This window comes from Acinonyx jubatus, chromosome E3 (assembly GCF_027475565.1).
Source record: "Acinonyx jubatus isolate Ajub_Pintada_27869175 chromosome E3, VMU_Ajub_asm_v1.0, whole genome shotgun sequence".
In the NCBI taxonomy this organism is placed as follows: domain Eukaryota; kingdom Metazoa; phylum Chordata; class Mammalia; order Carnivora; family Felidae; genus Acinonyx; species Acinonyx jubatus.
The window spans coordinates 10,779,252-10,806,355 of record NC_069398.1 but is presented as its reverse complement, the minus strand read 5'-3'; the positions used below and the strand labels follow the sequence as shown (position 1 = coordinate 10,806,355).

At 39.0% G+C, this 27,104-nt stretch overlaps 1 protein-coding gene and 1 long non-coding RNA gene across 8 annotated transcripts in view; one reads left to right on the top strand and one right to left on the bottom strand.

The window, feature by feature from the left end:
* LOC128313653 (uncharacterized) overlaps nucleotides 1–8,172 on the top strand; it is a 9,172-nt gene extending 1,000 nt beyond the window's left edge. The window contains exon 2 of the long non-coding RNA XR_008294653.1: nucleotides 132–8,172. This is a non-coding gene — a long non-coding RNA (uncharacterized LOC128313653). The remainder of the gene's footprint in view (nucleotides 1–131) is intronic.
* CCP110 (centriolar coiled-coil protein 110) lies at nucleotides 2,057–27,104 on the bottom strand. 7 transcript variants are annotated; one of them, XM_027043147.2, is made up of 16 exons: nucleotides 26,874–27,104; nucleotides 24,890–25,035; nucleotides 22,738–22,893; nucleotides 20,017–20,145; nucleotides 15,488–17,132; nucleotides 13,312–13,442; nucleotides 12,671–12,842; nucleotides 11,771–11,910; nucleotides 11,404–11,520; nucleotides 10,935–11,036; nucleotides 10,633–10,749; nucleotides 8,480–8,553; nucleotides 7,675–7,737; nucleotides 6,925–6,984; nucleotides 6,346–6,431; nucleotides 2,057–4,002 (listed from the first exon to the last, which is right to left on the bottom strand). In XM_027043147.2, exons 3-16 carry the CDS (start codon nucleotides 22,876–22,878, stop codon nucleotides 3,950–3,952), a joined length of 3,030 nt encoding a protein of 1,009 aa, XP_026898948.2. In that variant the 5' UTR covers nucleotides 22,879–22,893; nucleotides 24,890–25,035; nucleotides 26,874–27,104; the 3' UTR covers nucleotides 2,057–3,949. The 7 variants fall into 7 exon arrangements, with proteins under 7 accessions (XP_026898948.2, XP_026898951.2, XP_026898952.2 ...); XM_027043150.2 differs by having other exon boundaries at nucleotides 13,312–13,439; XM_027043151.2 differs by lacking the exon at nucleotides 6,346–6,431.

Here is a 27,104-nt window from a genome sequence, read left to right as displayed (position 1 = left end):
GGCGGAGCGAAGACGCTAACCGTGGCTGGGTGTGGGGAAAGGGTCTGTGGGGTTCGTGCGGTTTTACAGCTAATTCGCTATTTGGCTGGGGTAAACCATGCCGACCGCTTTCCCCTCCCCGCGTCTCTAAGGGTTGCCCTGGATCCGAATAGACCGCCTTCATCTGGAGCAAAATCACATGAGGAAGTTGGGGCTAGCTTCTCACCCAGCTTGACAAAGCTGTACGTTTCTGTAAAGGTGGACACCGGCTTCAACCCCAGAACTTATGTTGTGTTTTCTCGGGTTACTATGTATACACACACACACACACACATATACATACGTATATATGTACACACATACGTACTCGGGTTACTATATATATAATATATATATAATTTCCTAGCAACTACCGCATACTGAACGCCTGCTGTGCCAGGCGCCCTGCGGGCATCTCACGTGCCCCTCACCGCAAACCTGAGGTCACTACCACGGCCACCTGTTCGGGAGACACTGCAGGTGCACTGCTTGAAGCCAGGAAGTGCCCTTAGCGGGAGCGACTGCTGGTTAACCGACCTGATGGGAGGACGTGCTCAATCTCGAGGCGGCATCTCATCCCCCTTTTCTTTGCAAGAGCCTGGTCTGACAACACATAAACCACTTTCCCAGGAAACAACGGAATAATATACTCCGGGCCCTCTGACGGCACATGGAGTTTCGCACCCCGGGTCCTGGTGTCTTCACCTGGGAAATTAGTCTAGAACTCATTCAAGAACTAGTTCAAGACTCAGGTGTGGGGAGATTCTGAAATGCCTGGCACGCGGTCAGCACGCCCCTGGCTGGAGCTGAGCTTGCAGGCAGGCAAAGGAGCCCGTTGCGCCTTCAGAGCTTTTCTCTCCGGGGTAACCTGCCGTCGCCTGCGCGTGCGGACCGGCGCGGGCTCGCGTTAACACGCCCGCTGGGGGCCGGGGCCGGGGGCGGCCAAGCTGGTGCAGCGCCCACAGCGCCAGGTGCACCGCTGCACCGCGCGCTTCCGGAGCGGGCTGTTAGCACCCACGGGGGCCAAGAAGCAAACCACCTCAAGAAATTGAAGAATTGGGAGTCACAGGGAAACTGGGCCAATAAAGGAAGACAAGTGAAAAGGTAGTATTTTATTGTCCAGGATAATTTTGGTTAGACACGATTTTTGCCCTCAGAGCTGATGGAGAATGGGACTCCACTACCCCATAGTCCAGTTGGTTCGCTGTATTCAGCAACGCCCCAGGTTTGTTTCTAGGTTGGGTTTAAATATTTACGTAAATTCCAGTTAACATACAGCATGATATTAGTTGCAGGGGTACAGTGCAGTGATTCTCCCTTATTTTTAATGATTTTTATGACATTTACCTACGCCCGCTCCGGTTCCTCAGAGATAAAGCAATCCACCTCCCATTTGCTTGCGTGTAACTGTTACTTTTCATTGGGGTGATTGTTCATGGGCCGGTGAGGCCCCTGACAAAAAAGATCTTCCTCTCCCAAACGGGTCCTTGTTTTCAGCTCAGAATGAGTAAGAAAGATTCCCAGTCATACCCTCACGTCCACCTCTCCCCGCGCACGAAATGAACCAGAGTTCAAGGGTGGCCACAGGGAAAGGGAGGGGCTCTTTCCACCCTGCCTTGCGGACTGGGCGGTGCAGCCTCTCCTCTGTGGGAGTAAAAACGAGGAGCACGCGCTGCGCTCAGCTGGGACGAGGGCGCAGGACCAAGAGCCGGATCTCGAAGCCCTGCACCTGAGCAGCTTTGATGGGAGCGGCAAGCTGAGCACCCCTCCCCTTTGGCCCCGCGCAGGCGGCCGGCTCCTAAAAAGCCAAGCCCCTTAGCGCCCCGGTGACCTTTTCACCGCCTGCAAAGTACAGTTTGTGCAAAACTCGGATGCTGGACGAAGCACTGGTATAGGTTACACCCTAAATGGTGGGATATACCTTTCGTGGGGCTTTTAATAATTAAAAAAAAGATCATGTGACGGATTGTTTTGGCCAGATACTTTTCAGCATCCATCAACGGTCCTTCCATTGGTAAATAAAGAAGATCAAACTACATTTCTTTTAAGATGAAAAGTTTATTTTGCCTTCTGCCTAGAAGCAAAACTAGTGAAAATTAAAGTATAAAAATAAATACAATTTACATTAATGGGCATTCCACTCAAAGTAAAAGTAACAAAAATAATGTATATAAATTAAAAATCCATCAAAAGCACAAAACAATGTCTGGCACTTTTATGAGGAAAAGCTGTGAACATTAAAATATGTGTAAAACACACAGGCTTTTATCTTTAAAAAAAACAACACTCAAGTTTGTCAACCTTAATCTAAAGCTAGTTTTAACTTTCTCCAAAACAAACTATTTTTTTTTAGCTAATTTGCATTAGTGCACACAAAATTTGGAAGTATCTGTCTTTCTGGAAAGACCCACAATGATATGAGTAAGCTGTATCCTGAGTTTTCAGAATGATAAAGCACAATTTATCATATTAAGATATTTTGCTATACTTTATAAAGAATATATCAGTAACTCAGACATTTTTGACCGCCTTCTGATTTCCTGGCTCACTCACTCAACAAATGATACATCGCAATAAAGAAAATCAAGTTTACACCCTGGGTAGATTATTACGGTCTACAGCTGGATGTAATAGCTAACTTTTAAATAGGGCCGAAAACTGGAGAAAACAATCTTTATCTCCACCTTCTTCAAAGGATATTAAGAATATATACAGTCTGCATTTTCAAAATACCAGTATCATTTTAAAATTCAAGTTAGAAAGAGTAAATGTACACAGTCCCGATTTTATGTGAGAAGCACAAAGCCCTTTTTGGAAATGGTATGATAAATTAACAGTGGCATTCACTTTCATAAAATCATGTTCCCTTGGTAACATTTTTTGGTTTGTATTTTAAATGAATATGTCAGTGATGAAAACCTTAAATGACAGTGCCTCCTCAGTAATGCGTAACTTCAGCTTGACAATATTCCTGTTCCATCTGCAAATCTGAACTTGTTATATAGCCCTTTAGTCTCTCCTAAATCAAGCAAGCTACAAAGAGCAGACCATGAAGAAAGACAAGACGCAGACCACCAAGAAAACAGAAGCGCATGCAGTGTTACTCTATTTTACAGAAATGGATGCACTGATTCACTCCTAGGTGCTACTACATTCCAGAAGATTGTGCTATCTCCCCTAATTTTTTACCCTCCATAGAAAGATTTTATGATTTAGGAGAAGTGTTTCCAAGAGTACTGGGGTAACATACATTAAACCTAACATATCTGCACAAGACAACTAGCTGTTAAGAGGAATGTATTTTTGATCAAAGCAGTGGCCCCCAACCACTTCTATGGTAAAGTTGGGGTGGACCACAATCAGCAGGCGAGTGTTTTCTCCTATGTGGTTATCCCGTAAATCCAAGAATATGAAGACTGAGAGGTTAATCAGTTTTTAAAGTTACATAAACCAGGAGAAAAACATCCTTCTGCAGTAATTTCCCCTCAAATACAACAGTATCTAACTTATCAAATTTAGCAATCAGTATGCAGAGATGAATGAAATTTGTATTTGAGAACTTAATTTGTAATTTATCACACCTTTTTGACATTTTATAGAAATAAATCCAAATGCCCTTTAAGTTTACAAAAACGTTCTCTGCAGACATCTGGCTACAGAAAACAAACTTAGGTTTGTACAGGTTAAGCAAAGAGATGGTCAATTACTAAATACTAATGTGCCTTCACCCAAACCTAACATTAAGAGGAAAATGACGGTGTAGGGAAGGAATTAACCAGACTGATCAAGTTGCCCAGATAATTGCTCAGCCCTTTGATGTCACTTTGCCTGTGTAAACAGTCCAGGCTTAAATGAAAAGTCCTGGGCAGGGAAAACCGTATGCATGAAACCTCCCATCCACCCCTTGGTTATCCTAACGAATGTTGTCTTCTTAAATTGTCGCAACATTTGGCCGCTTTCTTTGGGTTTTTCCTGCATATGCTCCTAAAAAAAGAGCAAAACTAATATTATTTCTCAATGTCAGTTTTTTTATAATACCGTTTAATGAGTGTTTACTATATAATGCCAAGCACTGAGCTAGGCAATGTACATTATTATATTTAATCCTTACATAACATAATCCCAAGGTAGAAACTTACTACCATTTTAAGAATACAGCCGAGACATGGGAGAGGAAGTCACTTGCCTAAGTAACAGATACTCTGAGAACCCAGTTACACCTGATTTGCTGTTTGACCCAATAACCACTGTGCCATACTGCTTCCGACTCTGCTTTAATTAGTGGTTTCTGAATTTCACTATAAACTCCTGAGTCAAGCACCAGACATCAAATGAGCCAAACAGGTCTTAAAACATACGATCAGTGATTGCAATTGAGTTTGTAAGAACTATAAACTTTAAGTGCTCTGCAGCAAGCTGTAAGCCCTTGGCATTCTACTCCAATCTTAGGGTATGAAAGTCTGTCATCACAAAAAAAACTAGCTTTCTATCAATTGCTTAATAAACATTCATTCTCCATGTGGATCAAACTAAAGCATAAGTTTCAAGTTTGTTTGTAACACAATCCAAGCCACTAAGAATCTAAGCAGGAAAGAAAAATCTTTTCAACTGCAACTATGGGTCCCTGGGTTGAGATTCATACTTAGAATCTTAATCAGTCATACCATAATTTTTCAATTTACATACAATGATAAAATCGTTAGTCTTTTTCAATTGTCTAGGCACTCAGGTATAAATAAATCTTTAGAAAAATAGGAAAGAAATTTTGTACTTGTTTGGATACATAGTAATTGTACATGTTCATTTAAGAGTGAAGTTCATTTGTATTTATAATTATGTTGCAATGCAATTAAACCGCAATAGTTCTAAACATCGAACTTGAGGACATGACTAACTGCACTACTCCGTTCCTAATGTGACTTCCTATTCATCCTTCATACTGTTGAGTATTACTTGGCTCTTTTTCTTACAAATTCACAAGGGACAAACAGTGGAGATGAAATGCATGAGACAAGAACATGGAGAGTAGTCACTGTGGCAATAAATAATATCACGCAAAACAGTACTAACTCCTCAATCAACTGCCAGCTGGCCAGAATTTATCACAATATGTGACTCTAATATGGGAAAAAATTGAAAATGTCTTGAAATCCCACATAAGTTCACAAGCTGCAGATCTGGTGTTTGCTTGGACTTCTCCTAGTTACCTTTCAATCCAGTTGATTCTGACCACCTCTGGAGGAAGCAGAATCCTCAACTACATAACCCCCTTTAAAACACCTCCATTGACTGTCACTCACAGTGGCTTCCAAAAGATGACCTTTTACATTATCCTCTACAAGTGCAACATTATAAATTAAATTCACTACATACATGCAAAAAGTCAGCAATCATTTCAAAGCTATGTTCAGTATCTTGTTCCCTCTTTGAACTTATGTAAACAAATGGCAATAACAAAAAAATTTCTTATGTTGTTCATTCCCTCCTAATTTGGAGGAAATCAGTTAGTAATAAAAGCTCTAAATATGCCTAACTGTATATTAATGGGAAGATTAGAATTGATTAAATAACTCATTGCCTAGTAATTAATTGTATATTAATGGGAAGATTAAAATGATTAACTCATTGCCTAGTGATTAATTTTTGGTTTCTTTTAAATGTTTAGAAAGAAGTGTAGTTAAAGCAAAGCATTTTGAAAGTATGTTTAATGGATCACATAATTTTTGGTGAGCTTATCAAAGTATCTTAACAAAGACACCTACCAAATATTAAAACATTAGCTTAAAAGTTTGGCATGAGTTTCATATTAAATTTGTCTTCTTGCCACCATAGACAGAATTTAAAATCCACAAAATAACAGAAACAAAACTTACCCCCTCCCGCCTGGCATATTCACATGTGATCTTGTGGCCAGAGGGAGAAATTTTTCATCACTTTATGTGCAGATACAAATATTCCTGGGTGATACACTGCCCCAAAGCTCAACAAACATGCACAGATTTAGGCATCAGATTATTATACTTTACTCATTTATAAAAAGGTTTTCTCAATTAGGTACATACAATTCTACAGATTTTTCAGATTAAAAAAATGTATAGCGTTTCCACGGGATTATTACAGAAGCCAAGATTGGACACACAGTTTTACCAAGGTCTCCTGACCGCCACAAAATACTAACACGGTGGTCATTAGCAGGAATGACTGTGAATATGCCCAAATTATGGTGGCAAGGAAAGACAAGACATTGCACTCGTATGGCCTGCATCGTGGGGCAGCTCGTGCACGTCCTTCTATTGAATGGGCTTGAAGAACTCATTTGCTACACACCTGAAACAGGCGCTCTGTTAGGCACTCTGCTCTGTGAAGACTTCTGTCTATTTTGCACAACCCCCTTCACTGATGTCTTAGGGGTTCTAATTGAATATAAAAGAATTAATAAGTCACTTGCATCAAGATCTAAATGTTCAACATTCAAAGAAAGCAACCATACTGCAACAGTTCAAAGTGCAAATATGCTTGGAAAGAACTTAAGTCTCACGAATGCGCACAGCAAGGAAGCTACGCTTTCCTTCATCAGGAGACTAGAACCAAGGCTTATACTTTGTTGGAAGGATCACTTTGGTGATGCTGAACTTACTATATGGATGCTTACAATACTTAATGAGCAAAATGGTATGAAATGAAAAGTAAAAGCATGCCAACATAAGATGGTAATTAAGATATAATACACAACAGTACACCAAAGGATTATCTTGGAGCACAAAACTTAAAAGATCTTCGCAATGCTATAAAACAAATCACACTTGTAAAATAGATATCCTTTATGTAAAGATACTAAATTATTTTTCCCTCTCAAAGCTAATCTTGCTTTAGATGTTTTTAAATACCCAGGGGTGGCATTCTTACCCTTGTCTACTAAGTAGCCTATGAACTGGTGCATTCTGTCCTTGGTTTGGCTGAAGGACTCTGTTAACAAAGTAAGTAAAAAATTAATTCAGAAGAGACTGACATAAATTCAGTTATCCCCGCCCCCCCCCCCCCATTTTTTAAATAGGTGAAAGATGATTAACAGTGAGGTGACACTGGTCATCTATGCAGATATACCAATGTAATACCACGGAGCAAATCACAATGACTAAAGCATATTAATAGGGTACTTATATTTTTTTCACCAAGAGCCCAAATCTTAGGTTTTTGTCTGGATGTCTCAAGTGTTTAATTCTTGTGTGTTAGTTTATTTATACACTTCATAAAAACCAACTTTTCCTTTCAAACATCCAAGGGAAGTAACATCACTCTTGTAAAAGTAGAAAACAGGTCTGAAATATTAAGCTAGATTTCTAAGGTTTTTAAATAATTATCCTAAATAAGTCCTAGACTGTGAGCTGAACTCAGGACATCGGGGGCTCAAATTTCTACCAAAGACAGCATGTCCTATAGAAAGGTCCTGAGACATGTGGTCTGTCATATAGCCAGCTACATGACCTAGTGTTAATATGGATCTTGGCCATTCTTCAGTCCTCCAATCAGCTGGGAGTGTTCTGCTGATGTCAAGTTAGAAATAACTCAACAAAGAGCAAGCTTGGCATTTACAAAGAAAATCTTTTTTTTAAATAAATAAATAGCTTCTCACGGAGATGAAGTAATTTTTCTCACCTTGTTTCAGAAAGATTTTGTTTAACCAGAAATTTCTTATTTGGCATTCCCATTTCAGCAGCTCTAACACAACATAAAAATAAGGACACACAATGTATTTAGAAAGGGAGAGAAAACCCTTACAGATGTGATACACGATGACAGAAACAAATCATTTACAAGTTTTGTACTACTCAGCTGTACTAAGCACACCAGAGACTACTTTCCAGAAAGAAGCAGCTTGCAACGATAGTCACTTTGCATTAGGTTTCCCTCCCGTGAAGTCTTTCGCATATTAGAAAAAGACTACAGGGTTGCCTGGGTGGCTCAGTCAGTTAAGCATCCGACTTGGGCTCAGGTCACGATCTCACAATTTGTGAGTTCAAGACCCGCATCAGGCTCACTGCTGTCAGCATGGAGCCTGCTTGGGATCCTGCTTCAGATCCTCTGTCCCCCTCTCTCTCTGCCCCTCCTCTGCTGGCACTATCTCAAAAATAAATATTAAAAAAAAAAAAAGAATATATCCAAAAGAAGTAAAATTGACAGTGAATATAAAGATTAACTATTTTTAAGGCTGAATGACTATCGATTACACAAGTTGAACACTGTCAAATTTAGTAGTTTATATGTTTTACCTAAAGATTAAATCAGATTTTATCACCTGAGTAATAAAACTATTTATATAAAAAGAGATTTCTCAGCTCAGCTGTCAAAACGTGAACTGTTCTTTTTTCTAATTTGAATACACAAAGAGACCAATAGATGACTAAAATTAATTGGTTTGGCAATAACTGGATTGATGTGATGTGACAGGAAGTACACTTACTTCATGTATTTCTTCCTATCGAGAGACTTCTGTGTTGCAGCTGACAGGGCCACTCGTGGGCTTTTCATTCTGTCCTTTAAAATACAAAACAAAAAGCTTTAATGGTACCAGTAATACCACTAAAATAATATAGGATGATCTCAAACTGCTCAGAAAATCTTCTCTTACTAGCATTCTGAATTTTAGTCTGTCTTTAGAACTAAAATAGTCCAATTTGTTAATAATTACAATGATTTTTCCCAATGAAGTAATAAACTTGGCTTTTCTTTTGGCTACCACATGAAGACCAATGACTCAAACCACATTCCTCCAACACCCTGATATATTTCAAATAACTCTGGTTTCCAAAAAAGGCAAAATCTACATGATAGTTTCAAGGAAATTCAATGCGGAGCCAGTGATAGTTTTTTATAAGCCATCCAAACAACAGTCACAGCTTCAACTCCAAAATCCAATCACAAAACAATATGCAATTCTTTTAAATCTGTCATCAGAGTTGCATGTCGCTGGTAATCCTGGGGATTGTCTGTGCTTAAGAATTGCAGGGAAGCTGCTGAAGTCAAAATAGGGAATGAGGGGCACCTGGGTGGCTCAGTCGGTTAGGTTAAGTGTCAGACTCTGGATTTCGGCTCAGGTCACGATATCATGGTTCGTGGAACTGAGGCCTGCATAGGGCTCTGCACTGACAGCCCAGAGCCTGCTTGGGATTCTCTCTCTCTCCTTCTCTCTCTGCCCCTCCCCACTCTTTCACTCAAAATAAACTTAAAAAAAAAAAAAAAGAGAGAGAATGAGATTTAGTATCAATTACCCCAAACCCAGAAGAACCTCATTGTGAAATAAGAAATATATTGGTCTCTGCCCCTAGTTCCTGCTAATATTTGATCTTTGACACCTGTTCCTAACACAGAGCTCCCAAAACCCTTGCAAATCTGAGAGTGAAAGAGTAGAAACATTTTTTTTTTAAAATAAGTTTACTTATTTATTTTGGGAGAGAAAGAGGAGAAAGAAAGAGTCCCAAGGAGGCTACACTCTGTCAGTGCAGAGCCCAATGCAGGGCTCAATCCCATGAACCTTGAGATCAAGGCCAGAGCTGAAATCAACAATCAGTCAGTTAACTGACTGAGCCACCCAGGTGCCCTAGTAGAAGCATCTTTTGTTCTAATATTTGGTTTTTTACCTCAGTTCCTGACACACAGCTCCAATCCCCTGTCATTTTCTGGGTGACAGGAGCATCTTTATCTTTTGTTCTAATCGAACAACTTTTTGGGGGGCCCCCAGGTGCAGACTATTCATCAGAAAGACCAAGCCTGAGTAGAAGCTTGGAACATTCAGCCTTAGCTTCTCATCTTGCAGAGACAAGAGAAGGGCTGGAGATTGAGTTAATCATTGATCATGCCTGTATGAGAAAGCCTCCATAAAAACACCTAAAATACGGCGTTCAGAGAGCTTCCAGGCAGTGAACACATCCATGTGCCAGGAAGATGTCCTCTATGCAGACAGAAGCTCATGCCCTCAAGACCCTTCCAGTCCTTGCCCTATCTATCTCTTCATCTGGTGGTTCATCTATATCCTTAATTATGTCCTTTATTATATAATAAACCAGTAAATTCCCTGAGTATTGTAGGCCACTCTAGAAAATTATCAAACCCAAAGACAGGGTTGTGGGAACCCTGTTTTAAAGCTGGTCGGTCAGAAGTATAAGTGACAACCTGAGACTTTGGATGGGGGAATCTTAACTGCCTCCTTACCTTGTAGTATCTGACTCTTAACTCCAAGTAGAAAGAATCAGAATTGAATTGTAGGACACCCTGCTGGAGTGGGGGAAAACCTCACACATTTGGTATCAGAAGTGTCTTGCGAGCATAGAAGAAATAGAGTTTTTCTTTTTCACTCATTCATTAAAAAATCAGATAACAGGGGCGCCTGGGTGGCTCAGTCGGTTAAGCGTCCGACTTCGGCTCAGGTCACGATTTCACGGTCCGTGAGTTCGAGCCCCGCCTCAGGCTCTGGGCTGATGGCTCAGAACCTGGAGCCTGGTTCCGATTCTGTGTCTCCCTCTCTCTCTGCCCCTCCCCCGTTCATGCTCTGTCTCTCTCTGTCTCAAAAATAAATAAACGTTAAAAAAAATTTAAAAAAAAAATCAGATAACATACCATTTGCCTGAGCATTTTCTCTTTCCGAACTTCTCGGTCATGATGGAGAATAGACATTCTCTCAGCTGCATCCATTACAAAGAATATGTCATGAATACCATACAGGGCAGCTCGCAACTAGGTTCAAAAGAAGAAAATATTGTGCCCATTTAAAAAGATGAGATTAGAATTTAGTAATATTCTATGCACTTTCACTTAGAGAAAAAGGTTAAAGTTTTCATGGAAACCTATTTTCAGTGGTGAAATGAAGGGAGAGATATAAATGTCCATTCCCTAAAAGCCTACAGGATGTGGGCATTTACCTGAGCTAACACTCTTTCCTGAAGAGAAGCATCTTGTGCCGAGACGACTCCTCTCTTTAATGGTGCCTCTGACTGAAAGCTTCTTATGAATTCCATAGTGTCCTGGAAGAAGAAATGCTCCTTCAAAAACCACTCTTCTAGAAAGATTGATGATCACTGGAATTTTCTTTTGATTTTTTCTTAGCCAATTCAAAATCAGTGAGAACATAAAACTATTACTTATCAGAAGGCAAACAGCACTCTCTAAAGCAAGACAAAAATATACCCAAACTACTTCATTTAAATATTAAAAAAAATTATCAGACTGAGATTAATCAGATTTCTGTAACTGCCTCTATTGCAGTGACTAAAAAAATGTTGGATCTGCCTAAGTTCTGAACGAATTGGTCAACTCCAGCTAGTGACTAGCTATCACTGAACTGGGAGACTGAGACAGAAGTGAAATACAAACAATGGACAAGCTTCTTACTTTTACGGTTTGGCGAAGTTGTTTTAGCTTATCTGTCTGCATAAGCCTACGAGTTAGAAATCCTTTTGCCACTGCAGTTACTTTGTTAAATTTTGTTTGTACTTCTGGACTGAAAACCTGGAAGAAATAAGACAGATACAATTATTTGAGGATCTGAGCATTATACTCAAGATGTTTTCCCAATCTATTACAATAAGCTAAATTCTTCTCCATATGTGTGCTCTGTGTAGTTTCATCTCTGACAAAAGCTAAGCTATTTGATGTATGGCAAAAATATCTGTCCCCATTTGTACAACCTAAGATAATGTACCTCTTTAAAAAATATAGCTAGACAGACGGATACACAAATATCATGAAGTATGCCCACCTGAGACCATTTAGTTTTGGCCCTTCCAAAAGCCCTTGTTACTGAGAGTTTGGTGAAGCCACTAGTTGATGATCCCCAGAGGTAGAAAGGTGCTTCATTTGCAGAACCAAAGCTATGCTGTAGGGCAGAGTTCGTGAAACCTGGAAAAATAAATATACATAGAGTATTATACTTGATATTATATAATCAGAATATGCAGAATGTCCAAATAAACACTTATGACTCACTAAGAAGAACAACCGCCTCTGAAACTAATCCATGTGCACACTTAAAATATTTATGGACTTTAAGCTTATGCACCAGATGGAGCTTCTTAACACAAACAGCATCTCTGGATAACTGAAGATGTGAAGATATGCTCTTGCTGGGTCTGAAGAATTAGATGTAATTCAAGATCACTCAGGAGATGGCAAACTGTGTTTTCAGTTAAAGCACATCACCTGCTGCATGAATAAACAAAGCCTGGGCTCTGAGTCAAATTTCCTAGTATTTTCCTCACTGAGGTGGCTTTTCTCATGAACACCTGCTCACTAGTCTTTGATCTGCCATCATTTCATTTTTCACTAGTTACTGGTAAATAGAATTACTTGAAGAGCTACAGTTTGGGGGCACCTGGGTGCCTCAGTCAGTTAAGTGTCTGACTTTGGCTCAAGTCACGATTTCATGGTTCAGGAGTTTGAGCCCCACATCAGGATCTCTGCTGTCAGCACAAAGCTGGCTTCAGCTACTCTGTCTCCTCTGTCTGCCCCTCCCCTGCTTGCATATGTATACATTCTCTCTCTCGCAAAAATGAACATTAAAAAAAAAAAAGAACAGAGCTATAGCCTTAAAGTGTGCCAAATAAAATACCTTGCTGTGGGATAACTTTCCCAAATGGAAGAGAATTCTAAAAACATTTACCAGAACTATTTGAATTTGAAGTATGGAGTGAGTCCACTTGAGACAGCATTGTTTCCAGCAAACCAGAGTCACTCACTTTTCTCCATTCTAAGTCCACTGCACTGTGAATGCCCAATTCAGAGGCTTCAGCTGCCTTCTTCTCTTTTAACATTTTCTCCTGTTCTTCTATTTCCTGTAGATTAACCATGTATTATAACCTGCTATATCTTTTAATTATATCCCAAAATACCACCATTTTAGGCTTAGCTAAAAGTAATGGGGTATTATCAGCAAATGATTAATTTCAAGTTTTCCTACCTCAAGTGAAATCTTAAAACAAGTATTCTTCCCCTTCAATACACTCATGCAGAATGCATATTTCAGCATCTATGTATAAAATACCTTTGAAAAATATTAAACGTTTTGAGTCAAGGAATCGGAAGTCTCCTTTTGATAAATTATGCATTTATTTTTAGATAAGCTAAATATCAAACCTCACAATTCGGCAATATCCATGTATCAAAATCAATCACCCCCTTAGATTAAGATATACAGGGGAAAAAACTACAAGTATCCTATACATAACGTGTGACCAAAACTCACACATATCCTGGGCTAACTTCCACTTACCAGCCCCATGTCCTTACATTTTAATTCCTCACCTTTTGCAATCTTTCCTGTTCCCTTTCCTGCTCAGCTATGAGTAGTGATAACTGCTGGGCATGCTGTTCTTCTAGTCTCTTCCGCATTTCTTCAAAAGCTAACATCTTGCTTTTTAATATCTCCTCGCCTTCTGAAAAGAAACACATACCCTCAAATTTAGAAAATTTACTAATATCTGATACACAATTTAAATTATGCTTCTGACCAAAGAGCATTCCGACATCTGACATGACACAATCAAGGCACAGCCAGGTCCCCACTGTGAACCACATCCTCTGCCCCTCCCCTCACTGCATGCTACCAAATAAAGGCCTGTGTGTCACCACCATCCACACTCAACAGATCGCATCACGATCTGAACTGATGGAGCCAAGACCATGTGTTCAGTCTGGATTCTCCTCACTCAAATTAACCTCAAGGTGTGATTCTCATCTGTTTATTCTTCTGACTCTTGTTCTTCCCCAGGATCTCTGGTATTGTGGCTTGTAGTTTTGTTTTGGTTTGGTTTTTTAAATAAATGTTCCTTTGATAGTGCAAAGCTTCTCAGCTTCAGGTTCCAAAACACATCGGAAATTAAAATTACATATATCAGAATTACTAACTAAAAAATGTATTAAATCATTACAACTATACAACTTACTGAATAGAAAGGGGTAAGCCACTCTGAAATGTTGAAATACCAAGTATTACACAGACATAGCACATATTCATGGATCCATCACGATTCAACAAAATTCAAAGAATTATTCTTTCCGAATATACAGTCAATGATTTTCACTGAAGATAAGCATACTGTCTATCTTCTATGGTACCCCCATAATTTGTTCCTAAATACACTGTATTCATTTACAACAGTTTGCATTTGTTCATGTGCAATTTTTCATAGGCAAAAGGGACTAGAAAAGCAGGGCTAGAATTACAACTTTTAGCAAAAAAGGAAAAAGCTCCTTAGCCCAACCACACAACCAATAGTGAGAGATCATTCAGCTCTACCTTAAGAATTTCATAAATGAGCAGTGTCCAGGGGCTCATCTGACAGCAAGCCGGCTACCTCCATGACTGGCCTCACCCCTATTAAAGCACTGCCAGAACTGCCCCATGGTTGGCTTTGTGGGTGTCTGCTACTCATGGGGACAGCCTCCAGCCATGCTGTACTGTCCGTCTGGATTATCCAGGTTGGCTCCCCAGATATCAACTGATGTTTATTTATTAAAGTTCTTATAAAGTTACACAGGCCTTAAAACCCTATTTGTCCTATAAACCCTGTCATAGTGTGCAACTTTACAGAATGTGAAGGTTTTTTTAGGAAGATATTTATCACATTAGAACTGAAATGTTTATGTCCAAGAACTTCATTTACTTGACTCAGATCTTCCGTATCAGTAATGAAGAATGATGAACCATGACAACAAATTAAGGATTAATGAAGAAGGCATGTTTTAACAAGTTGCTGTTAATATAACACTAGATGAGAAAGAAATTTGAAATATTTTTTATCAATAAAGATGCCATTCTTGAAACGCTACTCACAGGGACTTGTGATTTTTCTCTAATAATTTGATGTTCAGGTGTTCCCTGAAGGACCAATTACATGAGGAGCTCATTACAAATGAAAGGACTGATGAAAATATTAGAAACCACAGTCCAAAAAGAAAATATCATAGTAATACACTAGATTAAAACCGTGAGTGATGTTTCATGCAAGAACTTTTTCCTCCAGTCATTAACAATACTCTCTGTGATACAAAGTGAACTGTGAAAGATTCACATTTTAAATAAGAAAATCCTTGAAGAGGGGTGCCTGCGTGGCTCAGTCCATTAAGCTTCTGACTCTTAATTTCAGCTCAGGTCATGATCTCAGTCATGGGATCGAGCCCTGTGTCAGCCAGAGCTGGGTATGGAGGCTGCTTAAGATTCTCTCTCCCTCCTCTGACCCTCCCCTGCTTGTGTGCTTGCTTGCTCTCTCTCTCTCTCTCAAAAAAAGAAAATCCTTTAAGAAAGCCTATCAAATGGCAATAAACTATAGCTAATGATATGTTCTCTGACAAGAGAAATGAAATTAAATATCCTGATGAACAAATGAAGACAATTATTGTTTTTCAAAATGTCAATTAAAAGTATTAAATACAGGGGCCATCTGCTGGGAGGGTATCAAACACTTCAGAGTTTCCTTACCTTTGGAACTACTTTCTAACATTTTATTCTTGTTGATGTAGACAGATCCCTTAGGGTATCTTTTTTCTGGCAAATGTTGCTTTTCCTGTTCAGTTATTCCGGTTGTTAAGACAAAAGGGCAGTTTTCTTTTTGCAAACTATCAATATCTAAATCAAGTCTCCGTTTAACTTTCTCAAAACTGTTATCCAAAAATTGTTCATTTCCACAGGACACTGTAGGGGTGTCCATCTGTTGTCTGGTGTTCTGGTTTTGCATCAGTAAAGGAGATGGGTTTTTTACATCATAAGACTTATTCAGTTCCATCTGTAAATTGCAGGAGTTTTTCTCTAACACATTGGCTGACTTGAGTGCACTCATGGGTCCAAAGTTTTGACTCACTACACACTGACCGGTGGCATACGGCTCATGCGATCTTGGCATCGCAGTACATATACTATCCATTTTGTGTGGTCCTCTCCCATCACATGTTAAGTGACCTTCCATGACATCAAGTCCATGAATAACCTTATTTTCTAGGCGATTTCCTGAAGACTGACATACCTGATTTGATTTACCTAAAACCACTTCCTGTATGGCTTCAGATGTATTTTTGGTGACATAAACCTTGCTTGAACAAACTCCTAAATCAACTGGTAACTTTGGCACAGTTTCAGGTATTTGTGTTTTTTCCTCAGTATCTTGAACAACTAAGTCTATCGTCTGTTCTTTTCCTTTAGGACTTAACTCACAGGCGTTTATTGGGTTATTTATAAGTATATGACATGCTGATGATGGTCTAGAATGCCTTCGATGCATTTTAGGACTCAGGCTTGGCTCTGGAGTAGGTAATTTGGCATATGAACCAGTAAGACTTTTGATAACATTATTTTCGGTAACAAAAGTGGGAATGACTTTAAAATCAGAATCAGGATCTAAAATAGTGTGATGGCCAGTTCGTACAGGTATGTCCACTTTAGAAAAGCTACCTAAAACTGATGTATTCATGCTGCTTGCTTGAGCGGAAGCACCTTGGAGAAGAACATTTGATTTATTAAGGCTTGGTTTGTCAGGAATAACTGAACCACAGTGTTTGCCAGCCAACTGTGCCTTTTCCTTTCCATAGTCAGTCACTTTACCAGCATCATTCTCTTTATCTGAATGACTCTCGTTAACACTCCTCTTTGCACTACTTCTCAGACTGCGTCTAGACTGTTCTCTTTCTATATATTCCTTTGACTTTTTCATCAGGTTCTGAAGACTCATTATGTAGGGATCTGGAGTAACTTTCGAAAGTGATGGATCTGGTTCTTCATGTGTTGGCAAGAGACCATCAGATGTAAGAGTCTCCTGTGGAGTTGCTGAGGGGGTTTTTACAGAAGCTTCGTTTTCCACAGGGCTAATATCTGAAATATCACACTGCTTCAGAGAATTAAATTCTTCTGAGTCCCTAGCTAAGTCTATCCCATTGAATTTAAATCGGTCCTCATTATTCAGTGGCAAAATTCCAGTTATCTTTTCAGACTTTCCTAAAGTAGAGTGTTCAGTAGGGCTTGGCAAGATATTTGGAAACATAGCAGGGACATTCAGGTTTCTCTCTTCTGAATTAGAGTAAACCGTTTCAGTCTCCCATGGATCAAAATCACTAGCATTAGGTGCTTTTCTAACCTGAAAAAGGAAATTTAAAAATTAATATTCCCTTACTACACAAAAAAAGCCTTTGCTTTGTTTTCTAAAATAAAATTGAAATAGAAAATTCAGAGTTCTAATATTTGAAAACACAAACAAACAAAAACTAAGATAACCTTTTTCTATTGTGTCCTATATCACAGGGAGCACAAATTACTATTAAAAATATCCATTGTTCATTCTGGCCTGTTTATTTAAAGATTAAAAGAAAAAAAAGGAGATTATCTAATCTGATACAATATGTATGTATTTGTATGGGTATACACGTATATTCATATATCCATGTGCAATTTAATCTTGGAATAGAAGGAGTCTCATTAACTTTCTTTTGGTTTACATGTTATTAATGTCACCAGCTGTTCCTCCTATGAAAGCTGTCATTGAAGCATACCAAGGTATGAGTTAAAATAGCAAATAAATTTCTTACATAGATGACTCCTTCTTTAACAAAGACTAACATATTTTGTAGTAACTAAAACTAAACATTGTAACTAAAATCCTTCTATATGATGAGGCAAATTTGTAGTAAATGAAAGTTCAGCCATGTAGCTTAAGTTACTTAGAAATAAAATTTTCAACTTAAAATCCAAATCATCAAAGCAAACTTCAATTTGATTAACCGATGGCCATTTTTAAACAGCAACCTGTTAATGAGTTTTGCAACAAGCAAAAGTAAAAAAAATTCTGAATTAAGGGGCACCTGGGTGGCTCAGTCAGTTAAGTGTCCAACTTGAGCTCAGGTCATGATCTTGCAGTTTGTGAGTTCAAGCCCCACATCGGGCTCTCTGGTGTCAGATGGGAGCCTTGCTTTGGATCCTCTACCTTCCCCCGCCCCTTCCCTGCTCACACGTACTCTCTCTCTCTCTCAAAAATAAATAAACACTTAAAATTTTTTTCCAGGGGCACCTGGGTGGCTCACTTGGTTAAGTGTCTGACTTCAGCTCAGGTCATGATCTCATGGTTCGTGGGTTTGAGCCCCGGGTTGGGCTCTGTGCTGACAGAGCCTGCAGCCTGTTTCAGATTCTGTCTCTGGCTCTCGCTGCCCCTCCCCAACTTGTGCTCTGTCTCCAAAATAAATAAACATTAAAAAAAAAATCCAAATTAAGAGAACAACTGATACACAAGAGATCCAACAGAAAAAATTAAAATTACACTTTCTATCTAAATCATTTGACTTTCAAAAGAATAAAAAGTGAACTAGGGGGTGCCTGGGTGGCTTGTCGGTTGGGTGCCCGACTCTGGATTTCAGCTCAGGTCATGATCTCACAATTTGTGAGTTTGAACCCTGCATCAGGTTCTGCACCGAAAGTGCAAAGCCTGCTTGGGATTCTCTATCTCTGTCCCTCTCTCTCTATCCCTTCCCCATGCACACAGCTCACCAACCCCCCAAAATAAATAAATAAACGTTAAAAAAAAGAATAAAAAGTGAACTAGGATGGTTTTTAAAGATTATACAAGTATATGTTAAGCTGACAGAAATTATCATATTATCAATACAGACTCCAGAATCCTGAATATTAAAAGATTTTTAGGGGTGCCTGGGTAGCTCAGTCGGTTAAGTGTCCGACTTCGGCTCAGGTCATGATCTCATGGTCTGTGAGTTCGAGCCCCGCATCAGGCTCTGTGCTGACACCTCAGAGCCTGGAGGCTGCTTCGGATTCTGTGTTTCCCTCTCTCTCTGACTCTCCCCCGTTTATGCTCTGTCTCTCTCTGTCTCAAAAATAAATAAACATTAAAAAAAAAAATTTTTTTTTAAGATTTTTAGGTCGTTGTGTATGTGTTTTTTCCCTAGACCATATGGCACTCCTGTTTTACCTTACAAATCCCAAGACATATAATGGTTTCCAGGTACTAATGCAATAAACAGTACAACAAAGTATACTTAGTCACAACCTCAGGATCAAAATAAAACAAAAGTGATACATACTCACCAAACCCAGGAACATATTCATAGGTTTAAGTGAAATAAAATGTTTTCTTAAAATACCTCACGTTTCACATTTGTGTATACAGCAACTATGATTTTGTACACTACTAAAATGAGCCTTAAACTTAATATGGACAGTAATTATAATCTGCAAATTAAATTACTACCCACGGAGAAATGAAGGTAGCAGTTGGTGGGAAATAGTCTCAGGTTCATTATACATGTGTCATCTAGTATGCATTATACAGACTGCAAACCCTTAAGATTATGAAGAAAATTTTAAATGTAGCCTGCAGAACAGTGCTATGTATGGTAGACATAATTTGTTCAACATAATTCATTTGGGTTTTTTTTAGTATGATCCAGACCTTAAATTGTTTATACAAATTTAAATTCAGCTAAATAAAAATAATTGCAAACGGCATGAATGTATTGTTTAAATGGTTTCTATTTGGATCTAAGATGAATGTAGACAATTCTACTTATCTAATCTAAATTGCATTTGTGTATTTAAGAGGGTAATTTTCACCAAAAAAAATTGGGGGCAGTTATTTACTTTAGCAGAGAATGAGAATAAGGTCATTGAGTCAATAGTCTGATTAGTTCAGAGTAAACCACAATGGTCAATTCTATCATTTTGTCACTGAGAATTACATGTTTTTAGAGTCATAAGACACAGACAATAAGCAATTATATTCAGGGTAGGGCTCCATTGTCTAAGTACCCTCTGATTCAAGTACTAGGCATCACTAACAAGCAAGTGAGTGTTTTTTGGAGTAACTGAAATGGAATATTACAAACTACAAAACTTCCCAAACATTATAGCAAAATATATTGGTAACTAACTAGTAAGTGTAAACATATTTCTGAAAAATTATCATCAATGCTTACCTCATGATTTCTTAATTATAATTTTTAAAAGCCTACATTACACACCTGAACATTTTCAAGAATCTCCTGGACACGAGCCAGTAAATCTTTCTTCTTATTTACATGCTTTCTTGTTTCTACATCAAGTGCTTTCTGCTTTTCTTGTTGCATTTCCTTCCTTCTCTCAATGGTAAGCTGCAAAACATCATAAATATATAATTATTTCTCATAAATATAAAAATATCATAAAATCAGAAAGCTTTGAATCAGAATGATTAAAACATGGAACAGATAAAACCACAGGGAAAGATATCTGAGCAGTAGTGAGGGGTAATGAGGAGGATGGGGCATGAGAGATCTTTCTGTGGGTACAAGAATGTTCTGTGTAGGTGTGAGTTATACAGATGTACGCCATATATGAAAACTCATGGAACATTAGAACTTGAGATCTGTGCATTCTACTGCATGTAAATTATTCTCAACTGAATAAAAAAGTTAAAAAGAAAGAAAAAAACCTGTTCACTTACCCAGTGCTCTAAAATGAGAAATAAAATAAGCCCTTTTGGGGGCTCCTGGGTAACCCAGTTAAGGGTCTGACTCTTGATTTTGGCTCAGGTCATGATCTCACAATTCATGAGATCGAGCCCCACGTCGGGCTCTGCGATGACAGTGCAGAGCCTGCTTGGGATTCTCTCTCTCTCTCCTCTCTCTCACTCTCTCAAAATAAATAAATCAACTTAAAAAAAAAAAACCACAATAAGCAAATGGTATTTTTGAACTCTGACTGGACCCAGATTAGGAAAAAAAATAGTATAACAGACATTTTGAACACAAATGGAGAAATCTAAATATGAACAGAATATTAGATGCTATTAAAATTATTACTAATCTTCTTAGGATGTGATGATGGTATTGGGGATTTTATGTAGGAGGATATCTTATTTTTAGAATATTTATACCAAAACATTTAAGAGAAAATTGTTATACAGCTTCAATTTTCAAATGGCTCCACAAAAAAAAAAGCATGTATGTGTATATACACATCTACATATATATAAAATCACAAACACTATAAAGCAAAGATGGCAAAAGTGTTAAAAATTATTAAATCTGGGGCGCCTGGGTGGCGCAGTCGGTTAAGCGTCCGACTTCAGCCAGGTCACGATCTCGCGGTCCGTGGGTTCGAGCCCCGCATCAGGCTCTGGGCTGATGGCTCAGAGCCTGGAGCCTGTTTCCGATTCTGTGTCTCCCTCTCTCTCTGCCCCTCCCCCGTTCATGCTCTGTCTCTCTCTGTCCCAAAAATAAATAAAAAACGTTGAAAAAAAATTAAAAAAAATTATTAAATCTAGATGGTATACATGTGGGGAGTCACTGCACTACCCTTTCTATTTTTCTGTATGTTTGAAAATGTCATTACAGAAAGTTGGCAGAAAATATTGATCTTTTACCTCCTGTTATATTAAAAAAAATTCTTCATGCAATTTCTTTCAATTATATTAATTTTCTGGTTTGAAATAAAGTCACACACATTTTAAAAACATTCAATCAGTATGAAAGAGTTTACAATGAAAAGTGTGTCTTCCTTCTCATCCTGTATTCCTTTATCATTCCTAAGAAAAAGAATCTTATATAAAAACCCAAATAGTTAACATATATTGAGTACCTCCTATGATCCAAGTAGTGTTCTAAGCATTTTACATGTATTAGATCATTTAATTCTCCAAAGAATCCTATTAAAGTAGACACTATTTTTATTCTCATTTCAAAAATAAAGAAAATGCAGGTGGCCTGAGTGGTTCAGTCAGTTAAGAATCTGACTCTTGATTTAGGCTCAGGTCATGATCTCATGGTTTGTGAGTTCAAGTCCTATATGGGGCTCCGCACTAACAATGCAGAGCGTGCTTGGGATTATCCTTCTCTTCTGCTCTCTCTGCCCTCCCATGCTCATGCTCTCTCTTTCAAAATAACTAAATAAACCGGGAAGGGGAGGGCAGAGAGGGAGGGAGAGAGGGAGGGAGAGGGGGGAGAGAGACAGAGAGAAAGAGAGCAAGGGAGCAAGAAAAAGAGAGAGAGGGAGAAAGAAAAGAAAAAAGAAAAGAAGTACAAGAAAAGAAAATGGACCTGCAAGTTCACACAGCAGGTAGGTGGCAGAGCAGTGATTTAAACCAAGGACAGCAGGCTCCAGATCCAGGCTTGTAAGCACTATTTTACCCTGCTCCAGAGAGCACGATGTGTGCAGTGATTTACAATAGACTGTGGAGATCCTTCCATGCCTGCACATGTAGGTCTATTGTACTCATTTCAATGGCATGTATGAGATTTCTATAAAATGGACCACAGTCTTTAAACTAGTCCACTACTGGACATTTACGTTGTTTGTTAATCTTTTGATATTTCAAACAATGCTACCATAACCTGTACGTATTTCTTCGGGCACAAAGAGCAGTATAAGTGTAAGATATTCCCAAAAATGGAATTGCTAAATCAAAGGTTACATATACTTTCAAATTCTGATAAACACTACCAAAATGATCTCCAAAAAATAAAATCAGCTGATTCTCTCAGAAAAAATGTAGGATAAGTGCTTTTTCCCCACAACCTAAGGAACGGTAGGTCTTAGCAGAGTTTTGCCAATCTAGTAGATGAAAAAACGCTAACTCTTTTATATTTAATTATGAATACGAAGCATTTTTTCAATGTTTATAACCATTTTTTTGCTTTTCTGTAAACTTACGTTAGTGACTCAGTATAGAAAAAAAGATTATTTAAAAATCATAGAATGTTTACCAGTGGAGAAAGCACAGCCACTCCATGGAAGCGGATAAGTGAGATGTTTTCAGATGGGACAGGTAGAAAGCTCTCCGTGGACAGTGATGCCTGCTGGACTCTAGCAAGACTATTCTCACAGAACTTCTCATACTCCTCCATCTTCCCACAATTACACTGTCAGAGAGAAAAATGTCACTTGCAATGTGCTGAGAAAAACATCTTCATGATTTGGCAAATTTTATAGAGCACTTAAATGTTTCTAGCATTCACAATTCCTAGAACTGGCCCCCAGAATTTTTTTTTTCACTGATGAACAGCGAATTCTTAAGTAGAGGTAAGCACCTCAAGATCCTACCCAGTGAAGCCTTGCTTCCTATATTAAATATTCCCAAACATATGTATATAAATCAATATTTAAATATGATTTGTTTAGAAAAGTACTAAGAAGTCACCAGGGAAAAATTCTTAAAAGGAACAAAAGTTCTACACCACTTTACTCACTTCAGATTATAAACTAGAATATTGTATTTTCCTTAGCAGGACTTATCTACACAAGAAAAACTAAATCATACAAAGGTAAAAATGCCAAAAGAAAAAAAAAGACAAAAAGGCTATTTACATAAAAGAGGATATTTACCTTTTAAAATTCTTCTGTTATCATGAAGTTCAAAGTCTATTAGTACTTTCACATCTTGAAAATATATCTGGTCTCCACAGTCACCAGACAAATCAGTCACAGGTGGAAACCAGAGTATCTACTGGCTCTCTTAATAATACTATCTTATTGTTGAAAATTCTAAGCACCACCAAACTACTTAAAACAATCAGCCCAGTAATTTCACAACTTCTGGAAAACTGTGATGATGGCTATGAAAATGCAAGGTAAACAGGAAGGATTAGCCACCATGTTCATTCATTTAGCTAATGTTAAATATTTGATTGCCTGTTTCCATAGCTTTATGCCTGGCATCGTTTCCTTTAAATAAGAGAAAATGAAAAGAGAGACATCAGACTCATAACCAGCAAGGGTATGAACTGTGAAAACAGAAAAATACAATAATGTTCCCTTAGGTGTTCACTTTAAAACAATTAACCAAAAAAGGCGGGGGGTGGAAAATTTAATTGACGATATGGGATACGCAGCAATGAAATAAGATAGAATATGATACTGTCTTAAGCATTAAGGTACTTAAAAATGTAGTACACTAAAATGTCAGGGACGCATTATAGCATAATTAGAAATGAAAAAGCATATTATGATTTGATTATGAAAAATAAGATATATTGCTAATTTTGACCAACTGGTAGTCTTCTTATTAATAAAACTTCTTCCTACCATCCCATCAATTCTAATTATTTCTATATTCAACTTATGAAAAGTGTGAGTTTAATTTCAAAGAAAATTATACTGGAGTGTGAATGAGATTATTTTTCAAGCTTTTATTCATAAAACAAGCAAAAGTAAAAAAAACAAAACAAACAACAACAACAAAAAAACCACAACACCTTTCTGCATGACATACCAAGGCCTCATTTTTTAGTCTGGATTTCAACCCCCATTATGTTATCTTAACAACCAAAATATGCAGAAGCTAAAATGTAAGAGAAATTCAAACAACTCCATTTCTACTAAAATACTTAAAAATATTTTTTAACACAACCCACGCATTCAGCATTATAGGGCATGTAAATAGATGACTATACAATTATAAGAAATATTTACTTTCTATGTATACACAAGCAAAGTATGAAATTCTATTTTAAAGTTCTGGGGAATGTAAAGAATGAATAAAATGTTTTTGTGGCAAGTTTTATTTTTCTTTCAACAACCTCATACAGATATGCCAATTGCTTTGCAAAGTTAAATTCAGATCTCTTACACTGCACACGTTTGTCATGCATATTGCAGATGTACCGTGTTAGATTTTTTATTACAGCATAACTAGGGCAGATGATAGGGCTTTTAATACCCAAATACAAGTGCTAAATATGGTGGATTATGGAAATTACTAAATGATCCTAGAGCATGAAAGAATTTTTCCTATCCTTCAGCCTCAATGTGAATTTCCCTGACCTCAAAGAGGCCATCCCTGATTATCCCATCTAAATTAATCCTGCGTTTACTCACTATCACATTACCCTGCTATTTCCCAATTTTCATAGCACTTACCACTATCTGAAATTATCTTGTTTATCTCCTTGGGTTTTGTCTGTCTTCCTCCACCAAAATGTAAGCTCCATAAGCACAGGTACCTTTTCAGTCTTGCTCACCACTGAATCCCCATTACATAGAACAGTGTCAGCACACAGTAGGCACTTGATAAAAGTAATGAATAAATGAATTAGGGTAATTGGCTCAAACAATAATGCAAACCAGGAGAGAAGAAAAAAAGGAGACAGTGGACCAGATAAAAAAGAAGCTAGCGAGGAAGAACGGAATTTAAAAACTGGTAGTTTTGGGGCGCCTGGGTGGCGCAGTCGGTTAAGCGTCCGACTTCAGCCAGGTCACGATCTCGCGGTCCGTGAGTTCGAGCCCCGCGTCAGGCTCTGGGCTGATGGCTCAGAGCCTGGAGCCTGTTTCCGATTCTGTGTCTCCCTCTCTCTCTGCCCCTCCCCCGTTCATGCTCTGTCTCTCTCTGTCCCAAAAATAAATAAACGTTCAAAAAAAGAAAATTAAGGAAAAAAAATAAAGACTGGTAGTTTCATGGATGATCCTATTCTCCAAAGAAACTGGTACCTCTCAACTGCAAAGGCAATCATTTAAAAAATGAGCATTGTATCCTATATGATTAGCAAGAAGGCACTTCATTTCTCACACAATTACCTGTCAGCAAAGTTTTTTTTTTTGAACAGAGCCTTGACTACAATGCCACTCCAACCACAAATCTACCCACCCACAGTTTACCAGCAGGCATTACCAGTCCACTTGAATTAACAATTTTCAGCTGCATCAAGTTCAGACATGCCTTGTCTTCTCCATTTATACCATGACCCTTCTCCAAATGAGTCTCTTTGCAAACCCCACAGACGGGTGCTCCTCACCAGTGTTCTACCAGAAATGTCACTAAAGGGGTTAGTGCAAGTAACAGAACAGATCTTGCTGTGTTTTCGGATGCTAGCTGCTCGTTTACCCCCTAGTCCTCCCAAAGACAAACTTTTTGTATAGGCAATAAAGAGGAAAGTTTCTTATTCGGGGACATATTAGCTGTGTGTTCTTGGCAATTTACTTACCATCTCTATGCCTCAATTTCCTCATCTGTAATGCAGGGATAATCAGAGTATCTGTCTCAATAATTCAATGAACTAAAACGTGTGTGGCAATTAGCATAATGCAGGACACGCTGAAAGGACCAGTATAGGGGACTGCTTTTATTATTAAGAGGATGATGATTATTATGATGTTTGTCACTAGGTTATGAATATCGGGAGGGTAGCGACGGTGCTTTGTTCCTCGTAGGATTCAAATGTAACTTTAAAACACAGAAAGGGGGACAACACCGTCCTCATTTCGTTGTTTCCAGACCCCTGTCCATCAAATCAATCTCTGGGAGCCTGTCACTTGCCTAAACTGGGGGTAGGGAACCGGGATTATAACCCTGCAGAATAGGAATTACCTAGCAGTATCAGGGGCAATCAAGAGAATTTGCTTTATTAGCCTCAAGCTTATTCCCCGGGGTCGCAAAGGCAGAGTAAACAGCACTCCTAGGGCCTTTGGTTGTGGTAACCGGCTTTCAGAATGTCCAGTGCACACCCTGAGGACGCTCCCTCGCCAGTATCTTGGGAGAAGAAAAACGGTCCAGTTTTATCAACGTGAGGCGATTACGGCTCTGTCTCGAGTTTATTTGCTAGGGACCCTCTGCCTTGCCCCCAGCGCCCCACGCCCACCTCCCCCAGCTCCTTTGATGGGGCTCCATCCCGAGGGCCCAGGCAGTACCAGCATCCGAGCATCACCTCCGCGCCGAGTGTCGCTGGTCCCCGGGCACCTGTCTCTCACACTCGGCGCTTTTCTAGAGACTCGAAGCTCAGGGGTCCACCACCTGCATGCGGGTTCGGCACAGAGTTCACCCTCAGCTCTCAGGGCGCCAATTCCGCCTCCCCCGGTGACCTAAAAGCCGGGACCTGCTGAGGATCTAGTTCCCTCCTTAAGCACACACCTGATCTCCCACGGCCTCGTCAGCTTTTTTTTTTTTTTCCCCTCGCCACGGGCCTTGTCAGGAAGCAAACGGCTCAATTGGTACTGACAGAGCGCAGCTCGGTCCGCCGCCGCCTTCTCCTTCTCCTCCCCGCCATATTACTGGTCTCAGGCGGCAACGCGGGATCCTGGCAACCGCCACTGCCGCCGCCACCGCCGGGACTCCACCTCTTTGGGCCGGCACTTCCGGGGG